The sequence below is a fragment of the Phyllostomus discolor genome, chromosome 3 (genome assembly GCF_004126475.2).
Source record: "Phyllostomus discolor isolate MPI-MPIP mPhyDis1 chromosome 3, mPhyDis1.pri.v3, whole genome shotgun sequence".
NCBI classification, from domain to species: domain Eukaryota; kingdom Metazoa; phylum Chordata; class Mammalia; order Chiroptera; family Phyllostomidae; genus Phyllostomus; species Phyllostomus discolor.
The window spans coordinates 114,064,365-114,085,336 of NC_040905.2; the positions used below are offsets into that span (position 1 = coordinate 114,064,365).

General features: G+C 59.4%; 1 protein-coding gene across 4 annotated transcripts; it reads left to right on the plus strand.

The window, feature by feature from the left end:
- The first annotated feature begins 1,716 nt into the window (after window positions 1-1,716).
- On the plus strand, window positions 1,717-20,777 carry CASKIN1 (CASK interacting protein 1). Of its 4 annotated transcripts, XM_036021031.1 has the most exons (21): window positions 1,718-2,515; window positions 9,114-9,165; window positions 9,272-9,369; window positions 9,572-9,717; window positions 9,806-9,901; window positions 10,030-10,160; window positions 10,629-10,737; window positions 10,825-10,933; window positions 11,021-11,115; window positions 11,289-11,406; window positions 11,594-11,623; window positions 12,407-12,508; window positions 12,605-12,693; window positions 12,770-12,854; window positions 12,936-13,027; window positions 13,753-13,863; window positions 13,947-14,048; window positions 15,447-15,585; window positions 15,660-17,705; window positions 18,357-18,789; window positions 19,131-20,777. In XM_036021031.1, exons 1-21 carry the CDS (start codon window positions 2,422-2,424, stop codon window positions 19,225-19,227), a joined length of 4,374 nt encoding a protein of 1,457 aa, XP_035876924.1. In that variant the 5' UTR covers window positions 1,718-2,421; the 3' UTR covers window positions 19,228-20,777. The 4 variants fall into 4 exon arrangements, with proteins under 4 accessions (XP_035876925.1, XP_035876924.1, XP_035876926.1 ...); XM_028521056.2 differs by lacking the exon at window positions 11,594-11,623 and having other exon boundaries at window positions 1,719-2,515; XM_036021032.1 differs by lacking the exons at window positions 13,753-13,863; window positions 13,947-14,048 and having other exon boundaries at window positions 1,717-2,515.
- Window positions 20,778-20,972: the final 195 nt, after the last annotated feature.

The window sequence follows — 20,972 nt, forward strand, 5'->3', positions numbered from 1 at the left end:
ATTGCTCTCTCTTTTTTTTCTTTTTAGTGTTTCCTGTGTGCTACACTGCTAGGGTCCGCAGATACAAAGATGAATAAAATACACTTGCTTCTTGGATAGCCCAGGTAGAAAGACCCAGGAATATCACAATATTCACAGCAGCCATTTCTTGAGCACTTACTATGTTCTACTGCAAAGTGCTTTATTGATTGCATCAAAATATATCCTCAGCCCTGGCTGGTGTGGCTCAGTGCATTCAGCGCTGGCCTGCAAAACAAAAGGTCACTAGTTTGATTCCCAGTCAGGGCACATGCCTGGGTTGCAGGCCAGGTCCCCAGTTGGGGGCGTGCAAGAGGCAACACACATTGATGTTTCTCTCCCTGTCTCCCCTTCCTTCTCCTTCTATCTATCTAAGTAAGTAAGTAAACAACAAACTATCTATATCTATATCTACCTATCTATCTATCCATCCTCAAAAAACCTAAGGGGAATATCATTCTTACCACATTTTAGAGAGGGGAAACTAAGCCTCAGAAAGACAGAGTGACTGGAAAAACAAACCCAGTAGGAGGCAGAACTAGAACAAGTGCAGAGGCTAATCCACATTAGGCTTTTAAAAAAAGATTTAATTTATTTTTTTAGAGAAAGGGAGGGAGAAAGGTCAATGTGTAGTTGTCTCTCACATACCTCCAAGTGGGGACCTGGCCTGCAGCCCAGGCATGTATCTTGACTGGGAATTGAACCGGCAACCCTTTGGTTTGCAGAGCCAGCGCTCCATCCACTGAGCCATAACAGCTATGGCTAATATGGTTTCTAAGCAAAGACTAATGACCTGGAGACACTGGGACCTCAGATGAGTCACTTGGCTTCTCTGAGCTTTAGTTTCTTCATCTGTAAAATGGGCACATTAAGTCCAAGCTCATCTCTGAAGTGACTAGCACACATCCTGACCCAGGAGGTGCCCAGGAATTGGTCACCATAAAGGATGGGGGAAAGGGCCCTTGTATTTAAGGGACACTTCTGGCAGCCCAGACCCAGGCTTGCTTCCCAAATTTCATGGGACACCCCATGATAGTGGTGGGGAAATGACCAACTGCTGAGATCAGGGGACCTCAGTGCCTGCTACTACCCCTCCCTTACCCTCTGGTAACCTTCCCTCTAGAGGTGCTCCATGGTCTGGGCTGTAAGAAGAGGGGCATCAGACCTATCATATGTGTGAACTCACCAGCTCCACTGGGGTGATGATCTTCTCTTCCCTAAAGTGAGAGAACATCCTGTGCTAGGAGACACATTCCAACACTGCTTTTTCTGGAATGCAGCAGCCATTACAAGGTGAGGGCCTGAGGCCCAAGAGGTCAGAAGGGTAAAGCTTTTATGTGTGATTTGGGTGTGTGGGGTCTTAGCATCTGTCAAGCAGGACTGCCCTCTCCTGCTACCAGAGCCTGTGGCTGGAGGCTGGAGGGTAAGCAGGCTTTGGTGGGGGCTCAGAGTGCTGCAGGGCAGGACTGTGACCCCATTTGGGTTGGAGATGAGCGGATTGAGGACCCCATGGTGGCAAGTGGAAGTTGCACCCCAGCTGGGGATGCTGCACTGGGGTTGCGGTTCAGATTGAGGCTAGGGAGGCTGTTGCCTTGCGTTGTTTATGGACAGAGCCAGAGGATGCAGGGGAAGAAGGTGCAGTTGGGGCGGGGGTGGGGGGGAGTGGGTGCGGGTTCCCTGACACCGAATTCATTATTGGGAGATTCCTCTTCACAGTCCTTCGACACCTCCCACGGGAACCACGGGCCAGAAATGTCTGACAGCCTCTGGTGCGCTGGCTCCCATGCCACAGCTGGTGCCCGGGTTCTCTCCTTGCCCGGGTCCCCGCCCGCCCACTGCCGCCGAGTTATTCCCCCGCTTGGGTCCCGCAGCCTCTGGAAGCCTCTCTCAGGCTCAGCTTCGAGGCGCCGCCACCCTGTCGGTGTTTAGGGTCCATCCCCCTGGCCGATGCTGTCCCCAGCCTCCGGCGCTCCGGGGGCAACGGGGTGTCCTCAAAAGCGGGGCCTGACTCCCGCGGCCTGCACGTGGGGAGGGGGCGTCTCGGGACGAGGCAGCCTGAGGTAGGGGCGGAGCCAAGGAGCCAGGCGCGCGACTGGCGCGGGCGGACGGAGGTCAGCGGCCACAAGAGGGGGACCCAGGCGTCCAGGAGGCGGTGCCAGGTGCCGCGCCCCCGCCTCGCGCCCGCCGCCGCCGGCCCCCGCTCCCGGGCCGCCCCCCACCCGTGACGCGCTCCCCGCCCCATCAGCGCCGGGAGCCCGAGCGGGAGCCGGAGGACGGCGAGGGGCGCGGGCGGCGGGGGAAGGAAAAGGATGCGGCCGGCGCCGCGGGGCAGCCACCGCCGCCTCCACTGAGCCGCGCGGAGAGCACGGAGCGCTGCCGTGTCGCTGCGGCCCTGGCCGCGCCATGGGGAAGGAGCAGGAGCTGGTGCAGGCGGTGAAGGCGGAGGACGTCGGGACCGCGCAGAGGCTGCTGCAGAGGCCGCGGCCGGGGAAAGCCAGTGAGTGCAGGGGGCGCGGGTGGGGGTGGGGTGCGACGGGAGCCGCGACACGCTCGGGGGCCACCTCCAGCGTCTGGCCCCTAAACCCTCCCAGCGCAGGGCGGGGAGGGGGGGGGATGCTGTAGGTCCCTGGGGGCGGGGCGGGGCCGGGCCAACAGCTCCTAGAGCCTTGGTGCGAGCCCTTGTCCCCAGCCCTGAAGGAGGGGCGGCACCGAGCGCTGGGCTGTCACCCCGAGCCCCCCAGCAGGCAGCTGGCGGCACCCACCTCCCCGGTCCCAGGCGTTCGCACCCCTCCTTCTCCTCCTCGGTCCTCCTCCCTCCCCGGGCTGCGGGTGGACAGCTGGAGGTCTCTGCTGGGCCTTTAAAGGGCAAGGCGATGCCCTCCCCTTGGAGAGAAGGAGGGGCCCCTTGCGGTTGGGACATCAAGGGGGCCGATGGTCCCTGTCAGACCCCTTTCCCGCCCCATGTTTAATAACACGCTTTGCAGGGAAGGGGGGACAGGACCATGCTGGGGGTGTGGCTGCCCAGGCATGGCTGGCTTTAGGCCATTTACTGTTAGGGGAGCGGTGGTCCAAGGTCGCCCAGCCCAGACCAGGCTGAGCTCCAAGCAGGTGCAGACCCTGGTTCTTTCTGGCCTCACTGCTGGGAAAGGGGGCTGTGGGAGAGGGAGGGGTCTCCCACTAGCCATCCTGAGCTTGTGCTGTTAGAGCCCCAGGGAAGGGTTGGGAGCTTGGAGCCCTGATCCCAGCACTCATCCCAGCTCAACCGGGAGGCTCCCTCAGGGCTCTTAGAGATGGATGGATGGGTGTGTGGACCAGCCACATGTGCAGCTGCGCACATGACTGTGTCAGTGTGTCAGGGTACCTGTAGGGGCACACATAGGGCTGTGCAGGACGGCACGTGGAGTGTGGGTACCTCACTCCCTACCGCACCCCCAGGGGCTGTATGTAAGTCAGGGAGGAGCCCACTCCCCTCTCTCCTTGAAGGATGCTGAGGATTGAGACTGCTTCAGGGAAGGTGGGAGGTGCATCCTTGAGCCCTAGAGGGGCCCTCCTGCTTCAATACCTACTTCCCAGGTCCTGTGTGCTCTGTGCCAACTAGAGAGCCACACTTCTGTGCCCTGCAGGCACACATACACGGGTTGGCCTTGCCTTCCACACCCAGTTGGGGCTAGCGTCAGGGTCTCAGGGCTTGGAAAGGGAGGGCTTCCAGGCAGGCACAGTCTCTGCTGAACCTCAAAAGCAAGTGAAGGCACTGAGAAGTAGAAGGCAAGGTCAAGACTTCCACCTAGTGGCCATGCCACCTTGGGCATAAACAACTCCAGCTCCCCAGGCCTCAGTCTCCTCATCTGTAGGATGCAGGTATTTGTGGTCCCCTGTCTCCTAGCTTTGCTGTAAGAACAGTAAGAGTGCACATGAAGCCCAGGCTCTTCCTAAGTGCTCAATAAGCACTAACTAGGACCATTTCCTCAACCCGGAGCAGGCAGGCCTGGGGAGTAGGAACATCAGATTTGGGGGTTTCTCCTCCCTTCTACTCTGGCCCCCCTGGGAAGGTATGGGGAGTTGTACCTTTACCTGGGTCTCACCTGGATCTCTACATACATCCTTGCCTAGACTGGTCTCTGGGCTCTGACTCACAGGAGCTGGCTTAATAAGTCAGACAGAGAAATCCCTCCATGAATTAGCTCCGTCGTCATGGCAACACTGGCCTGCTTTGGAGTAAGATGTATTTTGATTCAGCATAGTACAGCTGGAGTTTGGGCCATGGGGTGGGGGGCACCCAGCAGTGCTCCCTAGGGCCCCCTAGATTCAGGGGCATCCCATAATCCTCATTCCCGTGATCTCCTTGTGCTGGCACCTCCCCGTGGCCCCAGCCCTCCAGTATGGTACCAGACTCTGTCAGTCCTCCCTCCCACCTCGAAGGGAGCCTCTTTACACACACCGGCACTAGCACCCTCAGCAGTTGTCACTGAGGGGGAGAAGGGGAGGTGCTGGCTTTCTGCTGGCAGGTGTGGGGTACCCTGCCCTTCCTTCTGGCCCAACCTCCCCTTTCTGAATTCCCTGAAGACTACAGGCCAGTACTCCTGCACTCTCTCGCCTTGGCTCTTGCTCCAGCATCTGGCCCAGAGCTACCTGCCTAGGGGAGCTGGGAAGAGACTGCACTGGCCCTACTTTCCGGGAAGAGCTGCGAGGGTGCCTTGCCTCCTGGAGGCCACAGGGCTCAGCCACTCTGAGATGGGCCTAGAGAAGACCAGAGCCATGTCCCTGTGGGGGAAGAAGAGCTCTGTGGGGTGGCCTACAAATGGCTTCCGTGGTTGGAGGAGCATCTGGGCGGAGTGGTCAAGGGAGGTCATGAGGGTGGGCTGGGAGAAGCTCTGGGGCCTCTGCAGCCTGGAGTTTGGAGCCGCCTTCAAAGGTAGAGATGGTCCCAGGAGAACAGTTTAGAGAGGCTGGGGTGACCAGAGATAGGAGACCCCAAGTTGTGGGATGGGTTGGGGGGCAAAGTTTATGTGCTGTTACTGATGTGGAATCCATAGGACTTCGTGCCCTTGTGGGAAGGGAAAGGGAGCTCCTAAGACCTTCAGCTTGGTGCCCACTTGCCTCCTTCTCTCCCGCCTGCCCAGGCCCCTCCAGCTTCATTCGGAGCACCTGTCTCCACCTGGTTCAGCCTCCCCAGTCCCATGCAGAGTTCATTCCTCAGTGGCTGGTGTCTCCCACAGGTGTTGGGGAAGTGCTCCAAGACCTCAAGCTTTCCTCCATCCAATTCCAGCTATTTTCCTCTTTGAGGAGATCAGTGGCAGGGAGAGGGTGAGAGGCTCTTAGCATGATGCTCCTCCTCGTGTGAGGAGTTGTCCCCTTTGGAGTGGAGGCTCCTCCTCCTCTGGTGTCTGTGTCTCTTCCTGGGCCTTGACCTCCAGCCCCTCTGAAATTTTAGCAAGTACGGCCAGGTGAGCAGGTGGGCCTGGCTATGTGTTCCCCTCGGAGCACTGGGCTTAGCAGCTGCCTGGGAGGCGTTGACTGTGGGAGGGAAGAAAAGGGTCTAGACCGGGAAGTCTGCAGGAGAAGCTGAGAACTGTCTACTGAGAACTGGAACTAAGAAAAGAGGCGGGCAGCAAACACTAGACTTGGGCAGACTGTTGTGTGTGCGTGTGTGGGGGGTGTTGGGAATGTCCTGGATGTGGCCCTAGACAGCATGGGGGTGCTACAGGGCAGCCATGTCTTGCTGTCTTCACCTTAATAATGGACTGTGGCAGGCCAGGCTGCATACTTCACAGGGCCCAGTGCAACATGAAAACATGGGTGTCGTCAAGAATTTAAGATGGTGACAGCAGAGCATCCAACTAGATGAGGGGCCCTTCTAAGTGACTGCACATGCCTGAAAGGCCACGTGCCTGACACTGGCCCTGGCAGGCGGACACAGCGTGTGGGACTAGGATATGACTCCAGTCTCTAATTTACTGCGTGCCTTGTATGTAGCTGGCACTGATTCAGCCTCCAAGGATACGGCAGTGGGCAAAGTAGATAAAAACCCTTGTCCTCTTGGAGCGAGCAGTTCAGTGATGGAGGCGGGTGCAGACGAGATCAAAGGTGGTGATGGAGGCCAAAGAGAAAAATACAGCAGACATGGCATGAGGGGGGGTTACCGTTTTCTTTTATTTTTGAGATTTTATTGATTTATTTTTAGAGAGAGGAAAAGGGAGGGAGAAAGAGAGGGAGAGAAACATCGATGGGAGAGAGAAACATTGATCGGTTGCCTCTTGCACACGGTGTGACTGGGCCCCCAACCCAGGAATGTGGCCTGACCTGGAATAGAACAGGTGACCTTTCATTTTGCAGAATGATGCCCAATCAACTGAGCCACACCAGTCAGGGCAGGGTTTATCATTTTAGATGGGGAGACCAGGGAGGCTTCACCAAGCTGGTGACATTGGATAAAGACCTGAAAGAAACAAGGGAAAGGATCGTGGGAATAACTGGGGAAAGAAAAACCCACACATGTATATTGGGTTGGCCAAAAAGTCCATTTAGTTTTTTTCCATAAAATAAAAGACACATTTTTCATCTTCACCAATAACTTTATTGATTTGGATATTTTGAGTGTGCCGGCTATCTCCCACTATTGGCTTCTAGTGGGGAGAGGCCAGGGGTGCTGCTAAACATTTTCCAATGCATAAGACAGCCCCACAGCAAAGAATTATTTGGCCAAAATGTCAGTAGTACCAAGAAACTTTGCAAACCATTTTTGACACATTCGATCAGTCACAGCACCTTCTCCATACACTGCACGAATCATTTTTTGTGTGCTTCAGTTGTGTTTTTACCTTTCTTAAAATAATAAAGCATAATATACCAAAGATATTGCGAATTTTCTTCCATCTTCAATGTTAAAATGGCTGTATAAAAATCCACTAATTTTGATGTTCTTTTTAAGATTTATTCAATTATTTATAGACAGAGGGAAAGTGAAAGAGGAAGAGAGGGAGAGAAACATCAATGCGTGGTTGCATCTCACACTCCCCCCACTGGGGACCCAGCCCACAACCCAGGCATGTGCCCTGACCGAGAATTGAACCAGTGACCCTTCGGTTCGTAGGCCAGCACTCAATCCACTGAGCCACACCAGCCAGGGCAAATTTTTTTCTGTGCATACTGATATGACAGCTGTCACAATACAATCTAACAAAATTGTTTTGAATGAAATTAAAGACAACTAAGCACTACTAGAGCCGTGGTACAGAAAAAACTAAACAAACTTTGTGTCAGCCCACTATAATATGTGCTAGATCCCTGTGGCAAGGTGGCCAGAATGCTAGAGCAGCATCACATGGCTGGAACAGGGGTGCTGAGGAAGTCAAGGGCTGCATCATGCAGAGCCATTGTTCAGTGAGCCAGGTGCTTTTGAAGAGTCTGTTGGAGAGGAGCAAAGGGGTTGGATTCATGGTCTAACAGGGATCCCCTGACCTCAGTGTGTTGGGGGGGATAGGCTGAACGGGGCAAGGAGGAAGCGAGGACACCAGTGGGGAGGTATTGGCAGTGATCCTTCCAGAGATGCTGGCCCTGCCCAGGGTGGTGACAATGGTGGTGGTGAGAAGTGGTAAAATCCTGAATGTGCTTTGAGAGTGTCTTAAAGGTAGAGCCAATGGGGTTTACCAATGGAGAAGATTTAAGGCGTCAAGAGGGGACCCAGGGCTGACTTCAGGGTTTGGCCTGGACCACTGAGGGAAGGGTGGCATTGCTGCCAGTGGAGATGGACTTCAGTGCCAGCAAAGCATCTGAGCAGAGGGGGAGGGGCAGGGGGTAGCAGTGCCTCTCTTTCTGGAGCCTCTGTTCTACACCTGAGAAGCCCCCCGTGGCGGGAGGGTGTGGATGGGGTTCCCATAGAGCTAATATTAGTCATCGCTACTTAATGAGCCGACTCCTTACCAGACCCTTCATGCTTTATGTCTGGAAAGGTCCTCAGGTCTGTAAGGCCAGCCCTGTTAGTCCCCTTCAAGCTCAGGGCCAAGGCCACAGGGGTAGTGAGAGGCAGAGGGAGCATTCAAATTCAGGCCTGTCTGACTCTGCAGGCTTTGTGGCCACTGGGGACCCGCACTCTGCACTGCGCTGCCCTGCAGAAGCCCCTCTGTGACTCAACTCCTTCGCTTCCCCCAGTTCCTCGCCCTGGCCGCCTGCCCCCAGCTCTGTCCGGGGCCTGACAAAGGGGCTTCTGTCCTGCCAGCCCCTCCTTCCCTCACAGAACAACTGACCCACAAATGGGTTATGTAACCATGGCCTAGACAGGCAGGGGTTTGGCCTGAGCCTGGCTGGACCTGAGCCCGTGGGGAGGATGTCAGTGGGCCCCCTCCTCTGGCAGGCAGCTTCTGGGGTCCAGGACCTGGGAGGCCTCAGAAGGAAACTAGAGTTCTGAAGGGAGGGCTTGGGCCCCTCGGGCTTCAGGGTGTTAATCCTGGGACCTGAGCGTGCCCCTGTACATGAGGTGGCCATTGTCATGTGGTCAGTCAGAACCGTTGGCCCAGCTGCCTGCCTCCCCTTCCTGCCCTGCTGAGTGGGGCTCATCTATAGTGGCCAGACCCGGGGCTGGGAGTGGGGGAAGGCTGTATCCTGGAAATGCAGATTTTCCCTCGGAGATACCCTCATTTCTGGGTGTCCAAGCCTTCCCGGGCCACCCCCGGCCCATCTGGGTCCTTCAGAGAGACAGATTGGGCTGGCTCTCTCCCTCCCACTATCAGCAGGGGATACATGTGCACATGTGTGTGACTATGTGGGTGCACAACCCTGGCTTCTGTTCCCAGCAGCAACAGGCCTGGAGACTTTGGCCCTGTGAACCTCCCAACATGTCAGTCTAGTGGGAAACTAACGTCCAAAAGCTGGTACCTGGAGCTGAGTGCAGGGAACAGAGCTGAATGAATGAGTGAATAAATAAATGTTTCTAGACTAAACACTTAGATAGTTTTGGCTCTGAGCCTGCCAGGGAGCCAGCTAGCACCCTCTGCCTGCTCTTAAGCTGCTGGAGGGGGCTCGTAAGCTGCTGGAGGACCCAGGCAGGCTGCAGAAGGGGCTGACAGAGCCTCCCTACTGTGTCTCCTTCCCACTCCCAGAGCTCTTGGGCTCCACCAAGAAGATCAATGTCAACTTTCAGGACCCAGATGGGTGAGTTCTCAGCCTGGGGGATACGAGTCTGGGATGAGGGCTGGGGGGTCCTGGGGAAGGCCAGGTGCCCGAGTAGTTGCCTATATGTATTTGTCACCTGCCCCAGCTTCTCTGCCCTGCACCACGCGGCCCTGAATGGCAACACGGAATTGATTACCCTGCTGCTGGAGGCCCAGGCTGCTGTGGACATCAAGGACAACAAAGGCAAGGCCTGTCAAGAACTTCAGAGCCAGGGGGGCCAGAGTTGAGGTCAGGGGTCCCTTGAGGACTGGATGGTCCCTCAACTGAGGTCACCACCAGGGTCTCAGGCTGGGTCTAGGAAGATCCTCATGGGATCTGCATTCTAGAGGTCAGGGGTGGGCTCAGGGTCAGAGGCCAGCTCCTAACGGCCCCTGCCTGCCCCCAGGCATGCGGCCACTGCACTATGCTGCCTGGCAGGGCCGGAAGGAGCCCATGAAGCTGGTGCTAAAGGCAGGCTCAGCAGTGAACGTCCCATCGGATGAGGGCCACATCCCCCTCCACCTAGCAGCCCAGCACGGTCACTATGATGTGGTGAGGACCACCTCAGGGATGGGAGGGTGCCGGGGAGGCACAAGCCCGATGGACACCCTGGGGCTGACTGTGCTCCGTGGCCCCGCAGTCCGAGATGCTGCTGCAGCACCAGTCCAACCCGTGCATGGTGGACAACTCGGGCAAGACACCTCTGGACTTGGCCTGTGAGTTCGGCCGTGTTGGGGTAAGTCTCCCAGGAGCCGAGAGGCACTCCATCTGCTCTGTCTTCCTCTCCTGAGCCGGGAGTCTGGGATAGACCTGCAACCCCCAGCCCGTTTCTGGGCCACCCCCTACTCTGATCCCTTCTTCAAGGTGGTCCAGCTGCTCCTGAGCAGCAACATGTGCACGGCCTTGCTGGAGCCCCGGCCAGGGGACACCACCGACCCTAATGGCACCAGCCCCTTGCACCTGGCTGCCAAGAATGGCCACATCGACATCATCAGGTATGGTTGTGTGTGGGCAGGGTGGGGGTTCCCAGCTCGAGGGCTCTGCTCCTGGCTCGGTGATAAGACAGGAGCAGTCTGCCAAGGACACCTCCAGCTGCCCACCTGAAGGACGTGCTGGAGGAAGGAGGATGGGGAGTAGGCATCCACAGCCATATAGCCTGGGCTCCAGGGCAGTCCCACCACTTGCTGGGTGACTTCGTGGACCCACATAACGTCTCTGAGCCTGTTTCCCCATGGACATCACAGCAGTACCTGTGTGGGGGTGAGACAAGATAACCACTGTGAAGGATTAGCACAGGGTAGGCACCTCCACAGGTGCTCAGTCACCTCCAGATACCATGTTGTCAGAGAGGTGGGTAGGGCTGGTTAATCCTGAGGCGCTTGGAAATCAAGGCTCAGCTTTGGGGTGCTGAGGCAGAGGGCTCCTGCTATAGGTCCTGCCTGTTCCCCCTGCTTTCCCACCAGGCTCCTCCTCCAAGCTGGCATTGACATTAACCGCCAGACCAAGTCCGGCACAGCCCTGCACGAAGCTGCACTCTGTGGGAAGACGGAAGTGGTTCGGCTGCTGCTGGACGTGAGTTGGAGGTCCAGGGGGAGCTGGGTGCAGCCAGGGGTGGGGGAGTGGGGACTCTTGACAGAACTCCCCCTTCGGCACGTGCAGAATGGGATCAATGCCCACGTGAGGAACACGTACAGCCAGACCGCCCTGGACATTGTGCACCAGTTCACCACATCCCAGGCCAGCAAGGAGATCAAGCAGCTGCTGCGAGGTGGGCCCAGGCAGGGCAGGGGGTCTGCAGCAGGGCCTGGGCCGGGCTGGTTCAAAGGACTGGGGAGTCTACCTCCTGTGTCTCCAGAGGCCTCGGCGGCTCTGCAGGTCCGAGCAACCCAAGATTATTGTAACAATTATGACCTGACCAGCCTCAACGTGAAAGCTGGGGATATCATCACAGTAAGGATGGCCTTGGGCCGCTGGAGCAGGGATGGGTGGGACTTGGGTGCTCACCCCACGGCATCTTCCCCTTAGCAGTTGGGAAGTCTGGGGTCTGGGCAGGAGGCCCAGGCCACCCACCCACTCAACCCGGAAGTCTCCCTGAGTGTTCTCTCCCCACCTCATCTGGCCAGGTCCTTGAGCAGCATCCAGATGGCCGGTGGAAGGGCTGTATCCATGACAACCGGACAGGCAATGACCGGGTGGGCTACTTCCCATCCTCCCTGGGCGAGGCCATTGTAAAGCGAGCAGGCAAGTCCTACTCCAGGTCTGGGCTGGGGGCCCGAAGGAAATAGGTACGCGTGTGTGTTGGATGGCAGGGCAACGACCGAGCTCTGGCCATCGCCAGGTGCAGGGTCCACCATGGTGTCAAGATGTGTGTCCTGCCAGCTGTCTCCTCATCGGTGTCCTCATGCCCATTTCTTCATTTATTCAACAGACACTGCACACCAACCACTAGGAACAGATGGTGACTCAGATGGACATCATTCCTGCTTTCAAGGAGCTTGCTCCCAGGGAGGGAAGGGAGTAGGGGACAGTGAAGTAATCATGGAAGGAAACATACCAGCCAATGACAGAAAATGTGGCTGAGGCCTGCTTTAGATAGGGTGGTCAGAGAAGGCCCTGAGAGGTGGGAGGGACCGGCTATAGGCGGAGCAATCCTGGCTGCGGGGACCACGTGTGCAAAGGAACTGAGGCAGGAAAGAGCATGATATGTCTAAGGGTCCAAAGTAGGCCAGCATGGCTGGCTCAGACTGAGGGAGAGGGATGCAGGACACGGCCACAGGGCTGTGGAGTGGCGTCAGGCAGGGGACTGGTGCGATTGCAGAGAGGGACAGGTGGGATGAAAGAGCAGGGTGGTCCCTTTAGGAGATGTAGCCAGCCCTCCCACAGAAACCTAGTTTCCAGGGGTGGGCAGCCCGGCTGCAGGCTCCTGTGTGCCTCTTCCTTCCCCACTGCTGCCCGGGCACAGAGGAGGTTGCACCCTCTGGCAAACCACACCACCCCGCAGAACCACAGGGCCACTGGCAGGATAGCCTGTCTTGGGCCTTTCTCTGTCACATTCTCCTGCTGTCAAATGTCTGGGGTGGGAGAGGTCGTCTCAGGTTCTCTCAGGGCAGGAGGAGACTGTAGTGCTGACCCCTGAAGCATGCATGTGTTGGGCCTAGGCTCAGGGTCAGGCCAGGGGGCAACCTTTTCTCAGTGTCAGGCTCCCAGACCTGAGCTCAGGGAGGCTATGCTTGGCTCACAGGTTCCCGAGCAGGCGCTGAACCAAGCCCACCCCAAGGAGGCAGCTTATCAGGACCCTCTGCACCTCCTGAAGAAATCTGGGTGCTAAGGAAGCCTTTTGCAGGTAGGGGGCCTCTGGAGGGCAGCAGCAACCGCACTTACAAGGCTCCCCCCAGGCTAGGCAGGGCCAGCAGCAGCTGATATTCCCTTGTGCTGGCAGGTGGCGACCGAAGTGGCAGCTTGAGCAGTGTGGCTGTTGGCCGGAGCAGTGGGGCCCACACCCTGCATGCAGGCTCCGAAGGGGTCAAGGTAGGTGGGGTGGTGGCAGGGCCAGGGCGGCCTGCGCCCAGAGCAGCACCGGCCAGCCAGTCTGTCTGGGTTGCAGCTCCTGGCAACAGTGCTCTCCCAGAAGTCCATCTCAGAGCCCATTCCCGGAGACAGCCCCGTGAAGCCCCTGGAGGGCTCCACAGGTAAGTACGCAACACTACTGTCCTGGCAGAGAGGTGGCCCCTGAGCAGCCCTTGCTCCCGCCCATGCCCTCTCATCCCCAGGTGCAGCCCGGTCTCAGCCTCCAGTGGCCCATGGCGGGCAGGTCTATGCGGAGCAGCTACCCAAGAAGCTGGAGCCGGCATCGGAGGGCAAGGTACAGGGCCTGGGCTGGCAGCAGGGAGGGGCGCCCGGGGCAGCCTTCCTGGCCTGGCCACAGTACCACTGGGGGCTCTTGACAGGCTAGCCCCCTCCTTCTGTCTGTCTCAGTCTGTGTGTGTAGGTGTTGTCTATTGTGTGAGCTGATACGTCTAAGTGTGACACGGGTGTGAGATGAACGAGGCTGTGCATGGATGTGCAGTGTGACTGTGAGGCGGGCACGTGTGTGTGTGTGTGTGTGCGTGCCTGTGCAATGGCATGGGTGTGAGACTGGACAAGATGCGCATATGGCTGCGACGGATCCTGTGTGTGTGACCTGCGTGCTGGGGAAGGTGTGAGCTGCTGGCTGAGTCCTGCATTCCTCTGGGCAAAGCTCACCTCCCAGGGAGTGAGGGGCTGTGCGGAGGCCCCATTCCCAGGGCCCTTCACATGGGGCCACACTGTGGGGTACAGGAACAGGGTGGGGGGCTGGTCAGGGAGCAGCTGGACCCTCCTGGTGGAAATCACAGACTGAGGCTGCAGTGCTGCGCAATGCTCAAGATGGCGGCATCCGGGACCACAGAGTGAGGAGGGAGCGCCCGTGCCAGACTGACTGGGGCCCAGCTGCACATGGACCAGCGGACAGCAGACTGAGCTTACAGAGGAGGCACCACGGTGGCTGGGGTGTGCACCTGGCGGGTGGGCGGGTGGGCGGGCCTGCAGCGGGTGCCTTGTGTCTTCCAGAGCGCTGAGGCTGTCAGCCAGTGGCTTGCCACGTTCCAACTGCAGCTGTATGCCCCCAATTTCCTCAGCGCTGGCTACGACCTGCCCACCATCAGCCGCATGACCCCCGAGGTGAGCTGCCCGAAGGCTGGCCACCAGCCGTGACCCAGAAATAGGCCTGCAGACTCCAGCTAACAGGCCTCTCCCCTACCTAGGACCTCACGGCCATTGGGGTCACCAAGCCAGGCCACAGGAAGAAGATCACGGCCGAGATCAGCAGCCTCAGCATCCCTGACTGGCTGCCCGAGCACAAACCTGTAAGGCTCCCTGCACCTTATGGCTGGGCTCAGGATGGGCAAACAGACAGACAGACTGCCTCCCTGGTTACAGCCCTCGCCTGCCCTCTGGGGCTCCAGGGAGAGGAGACCAGAGGACGGCCACCCAGCAGTGACCCACCTGGACAGACTTGGTTCATCACAGGCACTGGGGCCAGCCTTCCTGAGGCAGGGGCAGGGGTAACAACCTGTGAGGGCCCGCAGGGCAGGGGGACAGTCCCCCTCTCCACTACCTGTTCCTGCAAGGGCCTCCGCCGTACTTAGGTGGTCACACCGGGATACCTGGCATGCTTCCCACGCCGCCCGTTGCATACCTACCCAGATAGCATAGAGGGGCCTGCGTTGATGGGGTGTGCTTGCACATACCCAGGCATACTCGTGGGGCAGATGTGTGTGTGAGTGTGCTTCACATACACGGACAGCACACACACACTGAATATATTCAAGGTGCTCATTGGGGACTGCATGCACACACCCACGCCCACACACTTGACTACATGTGCCAGCTGTGCTGGTGGCTACACCCACACTGGCCACAGGCTGTGCTGTTACTATCAGGCGCCCATGATGTGGGACAGGTTCTGGGCCAGGAAAAGGTAGGCCCAGGGCCTGTCGCATCGATGCCGCCTCTCTGGTCCTCATGCAGAGCTGTGATTCCCCATCCACCGATGGGGCAGAAATACCATGACCACCAAAAGCCCCCAGGGCTGTGGGTCAGGGACAGGTAGGTTCATGCCCATCCACCTTGCCCCACTCGGTCAGCAGCTCAGGGGTCCTCTCGGTGAGCATGTCTGGGTCCCGAAGGCCTACCTGTGCAGGTGTGCTGTGTGCTGGTGCGTGACTGACGTCCTGACTGGAGTGTGGACAGGTGGATGCCGCTCAGGAAGCCAGTGTGTGAAGACTGTCATGGCTGTTTGCAAACATGTGTGAGGTGGCTGTGTGACCAACCGTGCCTGATGTGGGTAGGGAAAGGGCGAGAGGACATGAGCGCGACGCAGAGGGTTGCCAGTGCCCGTGTATGGCTGGGATCCAGCGTGTGTGCGTACACGTCTGGTTGGTGGTGCTGTGCGTCTGCGTCCACGATGTGTGGCGTGTGTCCGCCGAGTGCTGCCCCCAGGGTTGCCTGGGCGGGCGAGGAAGTGCATTCTTCCCCCAGTCGGAGGCCTAAGGGGAGGGTCGCGCTGTGTGCGTTTGCATGTGCACATGAGCTGGCCGTGGGCTCCTGCTGAGGCTGTGCTGTTTCCGAAGCTGACACCTGTTTGTTCGTCCTCTTGTCTGTCTGTGCCGGGATGGCCCGGTGCCCCTCCCCTGGCAGCTCCAAGTAGCCGGCAGACTGTGGGTAGCCAGCTCGGGCTGCCTTCTGTCTCTCCTGCTCTGTAGGCTAACCTGGCCGTGTGGCTGTCCATGATCGGCCTGGCCCAGTACTACAAAGTGCTGGTGGACAACGGCTATGAGAACATCGACTTTATCACCGACATCACCTGGGAGGACCTGCAGGAGATTGGAATCACCAAGCTGGGTGAGGCCCCGGCCCCCACCACTTTCTGGTCCTTGCCACCCTCCCTGGCCTGACTTGCCCCATGCCCCACTCAGGACACCAGAAGAAGCTGATGCTGGCAGTGAGGAAACTAGCGGAGCTGCAGAAGGCAGAGTATGCCAAGTATGAAGGCGGACCCCTGTGCCAGAAGGCGCCCCAGTCACTTGAAGTGATGGCCATTGAGTCACCGCCCCCTCCTGAGGCTGCTCCAGCTGACTGCCAGTCTCCGAAGATGACGACCTTCCAGGACAGCGAGCTCAGTGGTGAGCTGCAGGCTGCTATGACTGGCCCGGCGGAGGCAGCCACCGCCCCTGCCACCACTGAGAAGCCTTCCAACCACCTGCCACCCACCCCAAGGGCCCCCATGCGCCAGGAGCCCAGCCTGGGTGGGCGGGCACGGCACATGAGCAGCTCTCAGGAGCTTCTGGGTGATGAGTTCCCAGGGCCTGGCAGCCCAATGTCAAAGAGCCAGGAGTACCTGCTGGATGAGGGACCAGCCCCTGGTACTCTGCCTAAGGAGGCTCGGCCCAGCCGCCACGGCCACAGCATCAAACGGGCCAGCGTGCCCCCAGTGCCTGGCAAGCCTCGGCAGGTCCTTCCAACAGGAGCCAGCCCCTTCACACCCCCCCAGACTCCCACTAAAGCCCGTCCAGGTTCCCCCCAGGCCCTGGGGGCACCTCATGGTCCAGCTCCAGCCACAGCCAAGGTCAAGCCCACCCCACAGCTGCTGACACCAATGGAGCGACCTATGTCGCCCCGCTCGCTGCCTCAGTCACCCACACACCGTGGCTTTGCCTATGTGCTGCCCCAGCCCGTGGAGAGTGAGGCAGGGCCAGCTGCTCCTGGGCCTGCACCTGCCCCTGTGCCTGCACCTGCACCTGTGCCCGTGCTGTGTCTGCCCCCTGAGGCCGATGTGGAGCCCGGGAGGCCCAAGAAGCGTGCCCACAGCCTGAATCGGTATGCAGCGTCTGACAGTGAGCCAGAGCGGGATGAGCTGCTGGTGCCAGCTGCCGCGGGGCCCTACGCCACAGTCCAGCGACGTGTAGGCCGCAGCCACTCAGTGCGGGCACCTGCTGGTGCTGACAAGAACGTCAACCGCAGCCAGTCTTTTGCTGTTCGGCCCCGAAAGAAGGGGCCCCCACCACCTCCACCCAAGCGCTCCAGCTCAGCCATGGCTAGCGCCAACCTAACTGATGAGTCGGTACCAGATGCTGAGACCAAGGGGGCTGGGACTGAGGATGGCCATCTGGGGGTCCGGGCACAGCGCCGGCGGGCTAGTGACCTGGCTGGCAGTGTGGACACTGGCAGCGCTGGCAGTGTGAAGAGCATTGCAGCCATGCTTGAGCTGTCATCCATTGGGGGTGGGGGCCGGGCAGCCCGTAGGCCCCCTGAGGGCCACCCTACGCCTCACCCTGACAGCCTGGAGCCAGGCCGGGTGGCCACAGTGTTGGCCTCAGTGAAGCACAAGGAGGCCATTGGGCCTGATGGAGAGGTGGTGAACCGGCGCCGCACACTCAGTGGGCCTGTCACAGGACTGCTGGCCGCTGCCCGCCGGGGGCCTGGGGAGCCAATGGGGCCTGCAGATCATGGCCACTTAGTGGAAGATGGCACAACCCGGCAGCGGCTTCGAGGTCCAGCCAAGGGAGAGGCAAGTGGGGAGGGCCCTCCCTTGGCCAGAGTGGAGGCCAGTGCCACACTCAAGAGGCGCATCCGAGCCAAGCAGAGCCAGCAGGAGAATGTCAAGTTCATCTTGACTGAGTCTGACACAGTCAAACGCCGGCCCAAGGCCAAGGAGCGGGAGACAGGTCCAGAGCCACCCCCATCACTGTCCGTGTACCAGAATGGCACTGGCACTGTGCGCCGCCGACTGGGCTCTGAGCAGGCTGGACCCCTGGAGCTGCCCCCGCCACCCCCACCCGCCGAGCCGCCGCCCTCTGACCGGATGCATTTGCCCCCGCTGCCCCCACCAGACAGTGATGCCCGGAAGCCAGCTAAGCCGCCTGTCTCTCCCAAGCCTGTCCTGGCTCAGCCAGTGCCCAAGATCCAGGGGTCACCCACACCTGCCTCCAAGAAGGTGCCACTACCAGGTCCTGGCAGCCCAGGTAGGTGAGGGAGCCAGCTCAAGAAGGGCCTCCACCCCACCTTCCCACTCCGTGGTCTGAGGGGATTTTCTATTCTTGGAGTTGATGGCAGCCAGGTAGAGTGGGGTTGGAAAGTGTCAGACTCTCATCCATCCATCTATCGGACAACTATGCCAGCCCAGAGCTGGGGGGAGGGTGGCTGGTCCTCAGGTTGCTCAGTGAAAGAGGATTACAGAAACCCATTAATAGTAGCACCTGTGGAGGAAGAACAGGTGCAGGATGCTAGAAGGGTTAGGGAGGAGTCTGACCCTGACCAGCTGGAGAGTGGGGCCCAACACAGGAGGGAAGGATGAGGCTTCCAGGCACAAGTGTTAGAGTTGCAAAGGCCCTTTAGGCAATGAAGCAACCCAAGGGCCACACCAGAAGGGGCATAAAGTTAGGGGAGGACTGGGAGGGATCTGGAAGCAGTAATGCGACCAGGTTTGCATGGGGAATCACACCCCATAGAAAGGCAGCGAAGGGCTGCTGTCGGAACCTGGCCTTGGTTCTGAGGGCCGCATCTCCGCTCCCGGGGTGTGTGAAGCCGGGTTCTGCGGTAGGGCTCGTGCCGGGATGGCCAGCTTTCGCACAGCGCGACCTCCCGCAGCGGTGCGAGTTTCCTCCTCCCCGCAGAGGTGAAGGGTGCCCACGGCACGCCGCCGCCCGTGTCTCCCAAGCCGCCGCCGCCGCCCACGGCGCCCAAGCCCGCCAAGGCCGCCGCGGCGCTGCCGTCGGGCAGCGCCAACCCATCGCCCACGCCCTCGCCGGCGCGCCAGCCGCCCTCTGCCCTCGCCAAGCCAGCCAGCACGCCTCCCTCGCTGAGCGCTAGCCCCGCCAAGCCCCCGTCTCCCGGCACTCCCGGGCTGCACGTGCCCGCCAAGCCGCCGCGCGCCGCTGCCGCCGCAGCCGCCGCGGCTGCCACTGGGCCCGCAGCGGCGTCCGCATCGGATGGTGCCTCGCCTGGGGACAGTGCCCGGCAGAAGCTGGAGGAGACCAGCGCGTGCCTGGCGGCGGCGCTGCAAGCAGTAGAAGAAAAGATCCGGCAGGAGGACGCACAGGGCCTGCGGTAGGTGCGGGACGGCGTCTGGTGTGGGTATGGAAGGCATCTGCGTGCCGCCTGGGTCAGTGCATGGGCTGAGTGGTTCACAGGGTGGGGCGTGACCGACTCCTTAAGGACGTGGTTTCAGACCCACACCTTACATAGTGGGTGGTGTCCGGCATGGGCGGGGTTTGCGCGCCACCTCCAGTCATTTATATCCTGAGGCTGGAATCGAAGGTGGGGCGTGGTCTTCAGCTGGCTCCGCCATGCACTGAGGGTAGGAACGAAGCGTAGTCTGTGTAGGGGAGGGTCGCTTTTCGCAGGGTCCCACCCTGCTTCACTCTATTCACGCTGTGCCCACCCCTCAGTCCCTCGACCACGGAGAAGAGCACGGGTAGCATCCTGGATGACATCGGCAGCATGTTTGATGACCTGGCGGACCAACTGGACGCCATGCTGGAGTGACGCGGCCCACGTTGGGCCCGCCCATGCTGTCCGGGCTCCGCCTGCACACTGACCTTTACCTCAGGATGGGTACCTCTGGGCGCGGCCCAAGTGGGCAGGGCGGAGGGCTGAGTGGAGCAGGGTGCAGGGGACGCCTGCCAGGGCCAGGAGGCGGGGCAGCCGTGCTACCCAGCCCCTGCACAAGCACAACTCCTGCCCCCTGGGCTCAGGCAGGACGCCCAGCTTGGAAGACTGCCTGGCCTAGGGACCCAAGGGCTCTGGACAGATGCTGCTGCCCTGCGGGTGCCCATCCCTGTCTGCTGCTCCCTGTGCAATAACTGCTGGGCCACCTGCCCACCCACCACCAGGCTCTGCCCACTGTGTAGAGAAGGGGCGGCCCCAGGCACCGCTGCCCTGAGTCCAGGCTAGGCCCACCCTGGGAGGTAGTGGGAGGGAGGAAGCCACTGTAGCCCCCTCCCCAATCTGTGGCAGAGCACAGGCCTATGCCCAGCACAGAACTGCCCATTGGGGACCTCTGCCAGCTGCTCTGGCACAGCACAAGGGGCTGGGGTCAGGACCCCTGCCCCACTGTACCCACAGAATATAAGCTATCAAGAGTATTAATTTATTGGGAATGAGCTGAGGCAGATTTCCCCAGAGAAACAAAAAGGTATAACTTTAATGAATATATATTTAAAGAAAAAAATATTATTGATCCTATAGAAAACCATTTACCAACCGCAAGGACACTGGAGTGTAGCTCAAGACAAAAGCTATTAGAGGCCCTGGCCACTGTCTGTCTGTCCTTCCTTGCCTCTATCCAGGAGTGGCCAGACCCCTGGCCCAGTAGCACAACAGGAGGCTTCGGTCTGGGGAAGGGTCTGTGCCCCACCAGGGCCTTCCTCTGCTCTCTCCCCTCACTTCTCTGCATCCGAAGAACTCAAAGGATGTGCCTTGCTGCTGGGCTGTGTCCTTCACGCCGTGGAGATGATGCAGCGGGCTCCCTCCTCTGTGGGGTGCTGCTCAAAGGTCTGCCTGGGTTTTGGGGAGTTGTACGCAGTGTGAAGCGATGGGTCAGCCAGATGACAGCAGTGGGTGCAGGGCGTGCATGCCAGGCCACGTGTGGCGCGTGTGGTGTGCCTGACCCTCCCTCTCCAGGCAGCCAGCCCACCCCACCTGAATTCCCACAGATGCTTCTGCTCATGGTCCAAGGCTGTGTCGTGTGGTTGTCCTCGCCCTTTGTCCCCTCTCCCCCCACCCCTCCAAAAAGTACTGACCGGCCTCCTCTATTGTGTTTGCTGATCCACGTGTGTTGGACACAACTTTGACATCTCTTAAAAAAATTAAAAATGCCAAAAACCAGCGATTGTGATACAGGTGGGAGGGGATCAGCCAAGGTGGCATCTGGGAATGGGAGGCCCCTTCCAGTCGTCATGCTGTGATGCTTCTCCTGTGGACGCACCTGGCCCCTCCTTAGCAGGAGGCCCGGGCTGGGGCTTCAGCAGGTGGGAAGTGGGGGTCTGGGCAGGGAGGTCCTGTCAGCTGTCAATAAACAGCAGAAAACGTCCTGGCGCACTTTCTGGTGGTATGTGTTGGGAAAATGGGGGGCTAGTGTGCTCCTGACAGGGAAGGGAAGTCACTGAGAGGGCTACATCCTGGGGTGAGAGAGACAATGGGAACTCCCCCTCCCTGTCCCCAGCCACTGGCTGCTGGTGCCTGGGCACACCAGTATCCTCAGGCAGCCTCTCCTTCACCCCAGGACCATC